The 10281-nt window shown below is 35.4% G+C and overlaps 1 protein-coding gene across 1 annotated transcript; it reads left to right on the top strand.

The window, feature by feature from the left end:
• The first annotated feature begins 231 nt into the window (after positions 1-231).
• LOC107763540 (uncharacterized) lies at positions 232-8560 on the top strand. Its single transcript, XM_016582026.2, has 13 exons — positions 232-643; positions 1795-1857; positions 2520-2963; positions 3368-3439; positions 3551-3676; positions 4222-4437; positions 5499-5546; positions 6057-6218; positions 6516-6677; positions 7285-7378; positions 7462-7580; positions 7674-7718; positions 7864-8560. The coding sequence occupies exons 1-13, from the start codon at positions 302-304 to the stop codon at positions 8095-8097; spliced, it is 2127 nt and encodes a 708-aa protein (XP_016437512.1). The 5' UTR covers positions 232-301; the 3' UTR covers positions 8098-8560.
• The last annotated feature ends 1721 nt before the right edge of the window (positions 8561-10281 follow it).

Below are 10281 nucleotides of genomic sequence, written 5' to 3'. Positions count from 1 at the left end.
ATAGCCTCACGTAGCTGTAACCCTAAGCTTCTAACAACACGTATTTTAAAAGTTCTTTTATTTTAAACTTGGTATCGAGTCAAACTAAATCATATAAATTAAAATTGAGGAATATAGTTTATACTATAACTTAAATCCAATTTATTTCCCTATCTATAATTCTCCCACTGATAGAAAATTTCTTTTAAATAATCCATATTTTAAAAAAAAAAAAAAAAACCAAAACCCCTGCTAAAACCCCCTCTGCCCACACAACCAAGTACCAACTCATCTTATCTCCTCAAACTCTTCAACCATTTCCATGGCTTCTTTCAAAATCTCACTCCCTTCTTCTCATTTCTCATTCTTGAACTCAAATCCCAAATTCACATTCCCAAAAATTAAATCTTTTCCACTTTACTCAAACCCCTTTTGCATTAAATGTTCAAAGAGGATAAAAAGAAGAGGAAAATTGAGGTACCCATCAGAGAAAAAGAAGCTGAAACAGCAACAAGAAGAAGCTCAAGTTGATGTTAAAAACAAATTTGAAGGGATTTGGAGGCTATCTAAGCTCAATGTTTCAGTTCATAAAGACCCTGGAAAAGATTTCTTGGATCTTTCTGATGCTTTGCTACAAGAAATTGCTAAAGTTCTTGAATTTCCGGTAAAAAGAAATATTAACTTTATATTTATATTTTTGAGTGTTGTGTTAAGGGAAAGCAGTAGAAATTACAAAATGAAAATTGGGTTTTTAATTTGTGTTCATTTGACCAATCTGTTTAGTATGTTTTTGAGTGTTGTGGTAAGGGAAAGTAGTAAAAATTGCAGAGCAAGAATTGGTTTTTGAGCTTCTGTTCGATTAGTCTCAACTTAAAATAGTACTCCATCCGTTGCAATTTATGTGACATTATTTCCTTTTTAGTCGGTCCTAAAAAACACATTTCTATATTTAGTAACAATTTAACTTTAGAATGCTGATATTATAGCCACACAAATAATTATAGCTTATTTTAGATACAAGTTTCAAAAGTTTCATTTCTTTCTTAAACTCCGTACTTAGTTAAATAGGATACACATAAGATCAACTATTTTGCTTGAAAAAGTGGGATCATAAGTGAAAATAATGTTTGCTTTATAAAGAATGGGGACTTTTCCAGAGTATAATTTTAGTATTACAAGTTTATTGGAAGTGTAAATAATAGGCCACCTTATAGAAAGTGAACATTGTAAGAGATTTTAAATTTAGAGGTGGAGCTAGGGTTTTAAGTTTATGGGTTCTTGATTATAGAAAAGGCGGCTTAGTGGGTTATGTGATAAATTTTTATACATATTAAGTGGATTTTTAAAAACTAAATACAAAGTTTGAGCCAAAGCTAACTGGTTCTGTCGAACCCGTGCACAGTACACTAGCTCTGCCCCTGATTTAATATTCATAGATTGTAAACATTCACCAGTCTGATACAAAACTCCGTTATATGAGTTATAGGATCATTTAGCATCATGATGTTCACAATGTACATAATATGAATTAGTTATTTAGAAGAGCATACTTGATCCATGATGATTCTGCCGACGTTCAATATCATTGCCTTTCTACTTGCAAAATCTGTGTAAGCCAAAAATAGAGATGAGTCTAGTTCAAAAGCCATGGGGCACAACTACAAATACAATGTTGCGCAATTCAAAAGGAGAAGGAACACTATTAATTTGAGCTGGACAGAGTAATATGCATTTTTTATATGCAAGCTTAGGTATTTTCGGTATGTTCTCCTTTGCATTTTATTTGAAAATGTGCTCTTCTTTTCTGTTTTGTAGGTTGCTTCAATGTTGCCACAGGAGGCATTTAAAGTTGTTAGAAAATCTTTTGATGCTCGGAAGGTTTGTTTCCCTAGCAATTCTTTTGAAACATTCCCTCCTTGTCAGGGTTGTGTAGCTTGTTTTTTCCTTCTGTATCAAGTAATCTGCACGACAATTTTCTAATATTAGATGTTCAACCATCTTAAGTTCCAATATAACCACCATTTGGTGCTTTGGGATAACTTATTACCTTTACATTCGTTCTAAAGTTTAAGACGAAGACCATACTTAAGTGACATATCTAGACTATGAATATTTAAGAGCCAAAAGTATTAGGGTCATCCTGTTCCTTGTAAAAATGTTCATAACCAGGAATGTGATTTCGTGCGGTTGAAAATTCGAAGAATTCATGATCACATTGACCAGAAAAAAAGTTATCCAAATGTCCAACCATCTATCCGTTCATTTATTTATAGCAGTTCAGGCTTGTGATTGGGAAAAGAAAACATATCCAAACCTAAAGCTACTTGTATTGAGAAACATGCATGTATCTACTTTGATTTCTGAATACTTTATCCTACCGATTTGATACTTAATTTGCAATTGAGCTTACTATGGTATGTGTTCTTGAAGATAGTTTAGGGGCTATAATGTTGCCATTCAACTTTAATTTGTAATAGCTACAGTTGAACACCATGGGTGTATCATGTATGTATTTGACTGCTTCGTTAACCTTATTGCAGTTGCAAAAGGAACCAAAGTTTGTGTATTCAGTGGATATGGATGTCCAAAAACTAATAGATTTAGAGCCCCGTACTTGGGAATTCATCTCTGAATTGGAACCCAAGGTTGGCCTAATTGAACATTTGCCTCATGACAGAACTTCCGGGGATATAATGAGCATAGTACACGATTGCCGAAAGTTGGATGAGAATGCAAGTACTTCAGAAAGCGGAGATATGAATCTCTGTAACGGATCACATACATATCCAAATTATAGAAAACCAAAAGTTGCCGTTGTTGGTAGTGGGCCTGCGGGGTTGTTTGCTTCACTTGTGCTTGCTGAATTTGGAGCAGATGTTACAGTGATGGAAAGGGGACAAGCCGTTGAGAAAAGGGGCCGTGATATTGGTGCTCTGATTGTTCGACGGATATTGCAGGAGGAGAGCAACTTTTGCTTTGGGGAGGTTATATCCCGATTCACTTATTTCCTTCAAAGGTTTTTCCAGCTTCTTGAGATTAATTTCTGCAATCTACCTCTGTACATTTTGTTCAACTATCTGCATGGCATTTTACCGGCCATATATAAAAAAAATTACTTTCAAATTTGTTTATTCGTTTACTGGAATACTCAAATAGATAAGTATTAAATCTTAAAAGGGAGAATCAACTCGCTACTTGCACTGCAAGATTTGGAAAGAGATGTTTTAGTGCTAGAATTAAGTAACTGTTTTCAGTGATTTAGATCTGTATGCCGTTTCATCATCTTACTGGTTTTCGATTTCTGGTTTATGGGGTCAAATCGCTCATATGATGTTACAGTCATTGGGTCTCTTTAGCTACTTATTTACGAAGGACTTATGTGTTACAGGGTGGTGCAGGTACTTGGAGCGATGGTAAGCTAGTTACTAGAATTGGAAGAAACAGCGGTAGTGTTTTAGCAGTAAGTTGCTTAATCCTGGAAAGTTACACTCTGATTTTTACCTATGCATTCTTTCATACGCGTTCGTTGGGTCAGTTATCCTTGTCATTTTACCCTTGTCTTGTATTTTAGGTTTTGGAAACGTTGGTCCACTTTGGAGCTCCGAAGAAAATTTTGGTTGATGGAAAACCTCATCTAGGAACTGATAAATTGGTACCACTGCTTCAAAACTTCCGGCGGTACCTGGAAGAGTTGGGTGTAAGTAATTGTAACTTATCCTAGAAAAGAAATATGAGACTTTTTTATGCTTTTGGACACAAAAAATGTGATTTTCAAAAAATGCAGTTTTTGGAGTTAAGTTGAAAAAATATATTTGGAATTTAAAATTGTATTTGAACATGCATTTTACTTGAAAAAATATTACATTTTTGTGAAGGGAAATGAAATTTTACAGAAAAAGTGGTAAAACCCACTTTTTGAAACTTGGAAACAACAACAACAACAACAACAAATCCAGTGTAATCCCACAAGTGGGGTCTGGGGAGGGTAGTGCGTACGCAGGCCTTACCCTTACCTTGTGAAGATAGAAAGGTTGTTTCCTTATAGACCCTCGGCTTAAGAAACACTAAACAGGAAGCAACCAAGCAAAGTTTTGAAGCTTGGAAACTCATCCTAAAATAAAAATTAAAAAATTTAGTCCAATGTATAACCAAACAAGTTTTGGAAAACAATTTCAAAAAAGAAAAGGAAAATTATTGTATGGAGGGTCTTAAGAAATTTTGTTTTCTTGCTTGTATGGTCAGGTCAACATCATGTTTGGAACAAGGGTAGATGATTTACTTGTCAAAGATGAACATGTGTTGGGAGTCAAAGTTTCTGATTCAAGCGATAACAGCTCACACTCCACGAGCCAGAATTTGAGTTATGATGCAGTGGTTCTTGCAGTTGGACACTCTGCACGTGATACATATCAGATGCTTCTTTCACATGGGGTCAACCTGGTCGAAAAAGATTTTGCTGTAAGCTGCTGTCCATGTGAATTATTTATGCGTGTTTATATCTTCTTTTTCCTTCCATTAATAGAAGTGTTTGGATCTACATGTACATATGCTTTATAGCTTTACGGCTTGGGTTGCTGTTGTGTGTTTTATGATGCTCGGACTCTCCAAAAATGCCAACGGGTGCGTGTCGGATCCTCCAAAAATAGTGTATTTTTGGAGGATCCGACATGGGTGTGGCGGCATTTTGGAGAGTCTGCGCAACATAGTAGGTCTTATCTAATTACAAGTCATTAAACCTCTTTTCCGGCCAAAGACAAAAGAATAGGGAGGGGGGAGCATTTACTAAGTGGTGCTCTGGTGGGCTTACCATGGCACGGTTAATTTCTTACATTTTTAGTTACAGCAAAAGGAAAAAAAAAATTTTTTATTTGTGGTAGGAAGGTGGGATATTATCCAGATGTGGGTATTAACATTAAACTTCATTCAAATACATCAACATCTTGGTCCGATTTGATTTATATAAATTTAGTCCTTAAAAGTTGAATAAATCAGTAGCATTTTATATAAATATTTGATCATATTAGGGCCTCCTGCACTAAGATTTGAATGTGCACACCGAATGAACTCCCATATGGCATAAATTTAGTCCTTAGAGATTGAATAACAGAAGTCTGTGTTACTTGGTCAGTCCAAATGGATTGACTTCACTAATAATGGAGTTTATTCTAAAATGCGGTTAGCAGAAGGACATGTCTGATATGTATACATCTATAACTTGATATCTAAACCCTCACTTTTCCTTTATTTTTGAGTCTTACAATAGGTTGAAAATCCACTAAGAAATCAAAATTTCGCAGACTGCTTTATTTTCTTGTAAACAGTAGAGTGCTGCTGCTAGGGATGTAATCCTGTCTCTGTGTTGGGTGCAAGTTGTCTGTTCTTTTCTCTCCTTGATGACTTTTTCTTATTTTTGGTTCATTAGTATTGGCACTCGTGGTATTGATTTTTGCTATAACCTTGTTGGTATCCCATCATTGTCAAAGATACTTGCATTCTCCTAATAACTTGTATAATTACAGGTTGGTCTGCGGGTTGAGCATCCTCAAGAATTAATTAACAGCATACAGGTTTGTCACTAAATAGTAAATACAATCAAGTCGTTGATTTACTAGTTATACAGTGTATTTTTAGCTTTTCCTGCCGTATCATGATGAGGAGATGTTGATTTATCAGATTTTCTTTAACAACACTAGAAATGTTTGGCTTTGACTGTCCCTTGTATCAATGTCGAGTAAAGAAACTCCTCTTTCTTAAATGATGCTACAGTAGTGATCCAGTGGGTAATAGCTTATTTTCTATTATACATACTAACGGTAATTCAAGAGTTTGCCATGGTGTACTTGCGACCTTGAAGTTCCTCTTTTAGATGAAATCAACATATGTGTGTTGACCGTCTTAGTTGAAAATAAAGTTTAAATTTAATATTTCCCTCTAGTATTTCTTTGTTGTTCTTCAACTTACAATGCTTATTCATTGTCTGTGAGCAAGTACATTTGTTGTATTTTCCCCTCTTAGGTGAAGTATATCTTCGCAAATTTATCATGAAAATAATTTGCTTTTGGTCCAAAAATGTTCAGTATTCTGGATTAGCCAACGAAGTTTTAAGTGGACGTGGGAAAGTGCCTGTCGCTGATTACAAGGTCGTTGAATATGTGAATGCAGAAGATATTGCCTTGCCTTCAAATTCTGGACCAATAAATCGCAGTTGTTACTCCTTTTGCATGTGTCCTGGTGGCCAGGTACAAACAACTGCTCTTGTTCATAATCGCTGAATGAAATATTATGATTGATCTGACATTTGTTTATGCTTTTCCAACTTTCTGATTAGCAATTATATTGAATTCCCTTTCATGCACCATATCCATGGTTCGCAACTTTTTGTTCATTTTGCGCGTAATAGTCATTGTAGATGACTGATGACAACAGCTAGAAACGTTTACACACGTAGATTAAGTTAGTGATATCTGAAAGAAATGCATTTTTCAATTGACTTCAATGTCCATTTCGATATAATTTACTGGACAAGATTTTGGCAGGTAGTTCTAACTAGTACAGATCCATCAGAGCTCTGTATAAATGGCATGTCCTTTTCTCGTCGGTCGTCTAAATGGGCAAATGCTGCACTTGTTGTTACAGTCTCATCAAAGGATTTTTCTGCTTTGGACTTGAATGGACCTCTCGCTGGTGTTGAATTTCAGGTACTTCTTAAGTGTCCATACTAGTCGCTTAGACATAAACCTGTTATGCGGGAACTATCTTGGGTTCCTGAATGTTCACATTGAATTCTGTGATATAATATGAAGCAGATATTACTGACATGTTTGGTAGTAATAATTAGTAAAAGAATATCTGTGTCTCGAAGGAGAAGCTATTGAGCTGATTGCATAATTACCTCGTTTGCTTTGATTTCTTCAGCATGCACTTGTTGGGATGAGAATGGAAGGTTTTTGTATTGCATATGAAAGTGAGTTCGAAAGCAGGTTCCAGTGTATCTGTTATGTTGAAAAAGAAATGAAATCAACTTTTTTTTTTGTCTGGAAAAACAGGCATTATCTTGATATATCAGAAAATAGAAACCATAACATTATTTGATAAAAGAAGTACGCCATAAACAAAAGTTTTCGTCTTTGAGAACTTAGTTCAATCGGTGGATTGTCACCTTTGGTTGGACATTGGTTTTCTATATTCTTTCCTTGCAAAGTAACTGTTTTATTACCCCTAAGCCACTAGTCTAACGGAGTTACCTTTTGCTTTTGCCATTTAAAATGCTACTCATGTATTTTGATTTCGGTTGTATAATTGCAGAGAATGTTTGAACGCAAAGCGGCTGCAATGGGTGGAGGCAATTTCGTGGTACCTGTTCAAACGGTGACCGATTTTCTTGACAGCAAATTGTCAGGTATACCTCTTTGTTGGATTCGGCACAATTGGGGTTAGATATTTGGAATAAGATACTTATGTGGCTTAAAATTTGTTTTACAGTGACATCATTGCCGTCTTCCAGTTATAGATTAGGAGTAAGAGCAGCAAATCTCCACGAATTATTCCCTAGTCACATAACCAGTTCTCTGCAACATTCACTTTTAAAGTTTGACAAAGAGGTAAGTTTTTCCTGTCTTGAGCAATTGATATCTCGTATATATAATGTCCGTCTCTGAAAATTAACACCACATCTGTTGATCCTGGAACTACAGTTGCCGGGATTTATTTCCAGTAATGCTCTTCTTCATGGAGTAGAGGTAATGCACGCCTTTCTTCGTGAAATCATAAAGCATCGAATTCAGTTTTACATACGGATTTTTGGACTAAGTATTCGAGTTAATAACATCCACATTTTCTTGGTTCTGGAACCAAAATTGTAACATAGTTTCGTCCTCATTACAGACAAGAACTAGTTCACCTGTCCAGATTTCTCGAAGCGCTGATACTTACGAGTGCACATCCCTAAGAGGACTTTACCCTATCGGAGAAGGAGCGGGTTATGCTGGTGGGATAGTAAGTGCAGCAGTTGATGGCATGTACAGCGGCTTTGCATTGGCGAAAAGTTTAGGTCTTTTTCATGGCAGCATCGAGTCGGTTTTAGGGAAGGCTCAGAATGCTGGAGTTGCAAAATACTGACACCATTATTTTGTTTTCACCAATTTCACACTCACACTGTAAATCACAAGGTGCCTACCGCGATCTGCAAGTTGCAGCACTTCATTTTTTAGTCCATGTGTAAAAGGCCAATTTCCGGAAACAACCTCTCTACCTTCACAAGGTAGGGTCAGGTGTGCGTACACTCCCCCTCACACCCCACCATATGGGATTACACTGGGTTCTTTGTTGTTGTAAAAGGGCAGTACGATGCATTAAGTTCTCGCTATAGTTCCTCGTCTCCTTGGGCATTTGTACTAAATTGCTAATTGGTAATTGCTAATTGCTAGGAGCAACCTAGACAGTAGACGGGTGATGGTTTTAGATGATTCTGCTCTAGTGGAGATAAAAAGTAAAATAAATGCATGCTCTCTTTTGAAATGTATTGATATTGTTGTTATTTTGTGCAATTAATGAACACCATAATATTCTGAATAGGACCACCAATGTACAACCTCTGTTTCAACAATAATTCTACCTCTTGTTGATTCATTTCAAAATTTGTGTTAATTTTACTTGATATTTAACTTTATAAGTATAATCATTACCCTGCACCCCTTGGCATTTATTTATTTGTATACATGACAGCAAGAACTGTGATACTTCCTTATGGCTCGTTTGGTACGAGGGATAAGGGATAATTGATCTCGAGATTAAATTTGATATGAGTTTATTCACGTTTGATTGGGATAAAATCATGGTATTATTTTTATTCCTATGGGAGGATGTGATAACAATTCCGGAGTAATTAATCCTGAAATAACTAATCTAGTGATAACTTGTTCCCGACCAAACGACCCTTTAGGAATCAAACAAAGTTCAACAATTAGAATCTAGTAATATCATCTCTAATAGGCCAATATAAACATCATAGTTAAGCCACATGCATAAAACATCAAATCTATGTTGTTGGTTGGATTTTCTTGACCATAATGACATAATAAAACAATATATACAACAAAATGTAAACTAAAGATTTAAAAAATAAACAAAGTTGGTCAAAGTGGTAAAGTACCAAAACCGAAAAAGCAACCGCTAAAACAAAGTTGGCACATGAATGCCAATTATTTGGGCTCATATTTTAGTCTAAGAACGAATAACACTGTAAAAATAGCACGGGCTAGCCATTTTTCGGATTGATCATTCAAAATAACAGCATTTGCAAAACATTAAAAAATAGCCATTATATTCTGCAACACGGAAGGTCCAGCATAATATATTGAGATCGGTGCACCTATGTATGAACTTCCAGCATATTATGTTGGAACTCCAACACGTGGAAAGTTCCAGTATAATATACTGGATATTGGAGCATCGGTGCTTCAATCTCCAGTATATTATGCTGGACCGACATATTACACTGAAACTCTAGTATAATATACTGGAAACTCTAGTATAATATACTAGAGTTCCAGTATAATATACTGCAACTCCAGTATAATATACTGGAGTTCCAATATATTATACTGGAGTATTTTTCCGGATTTTGAACAGTGTTTTCGTTCAGATTTATCTTTACATGAAAAGTGGCTAAATTTCGATTACTTTTAAAATTATAGCTATTTTTAAATGTCCACTTATAAATTTGACTATTTTTGAATTTTTCCCAATAACACTTGGCTAAGTACAAAATCTTTAATATTAGTTCTTTCTCAGTATTGTTCCAATTTTATCGGACATGCCATGTCAGGATTTAATATAAAATTTGAACAAAATTCTGGATATCACTCTAAACTTCTTTTTTATGATAAGTTGTGTCCACACTTTCGTTTATACATAGTGCGAAAATGCAAAGTATATTATGTCTAATAAATTTCCACCATATCTCTAAACTTATAAGTTTGATTCTACGTATCACGGGGCGGGCGAAGTTTGGTGGGCGAAAGGGGGTTCCTACGTGTCCCGGGGCGAAGTCAGGTGGCGAAAGGGGGTTCAGCCGAACCTCCTTGGCCCCAAAATTGTATCGTGTATATTAAATTTTTTCATGTACATATATTAGATGTTGTTTCTTAGCTTTTTTGCATTTTTTTAATCTCTTTAATAAAAATTCTGCTTTCGCTACTGGACCGTTGTACATTTTTGAAGTAACAAGAGTAGTGATTGAAAATGCTATAAGGGAAAATGAATATTTATTGAGGAATTTTCAGAAACCACTATTGTTTTGTA

The sequence above is a fragment of the Nicotiana tabacum genome, chromosome 9 (assembly GCF_000715075.1).
Source record: "Nicotiana tabacum cultivar K326 chromosome 9, ASM71507v2, whole genome shotgun sequence".
Lineage (NCBI taxonomy): Eukaryota > Viridiplantae > Streptophyta > Magnoliopsida > Solanales > Solanaceae > Nicotiana > Nicotiana tabacum.
Note: the sequence above shows the minus strand (reverse complement) of the source record. Positions and strands in the feature narration are given on the sequence as shown.

What these genes read in the sequence shown, in the direction of transcription:
- LOC107763540 (XM_016582026.2), top strand. Translation starts at nt 302, where the DNA reads ATGGCTTCTTTCAAAATCTCACTCCCTTCTTCTCATTTCTCATTCTTG. An exon ending in GGTACCTGGAAGAGTTGGGT is followed by an intron (nt 3,677 to 4,221) that starts GTAAGTAATTGT and finishes TTGTATGGTCAG; the next exon opens with GTCAACATCATGTTTGGAAC. An exon ending in CTCTTCTTCATGGAGTAGAG is followed by an intron (nt 7,719 to 7,863) that starts GTAATGCACGCC and finishes TCCTCATTACAG; the next exon opens with ACAAGAACTAGTTCACCTGT.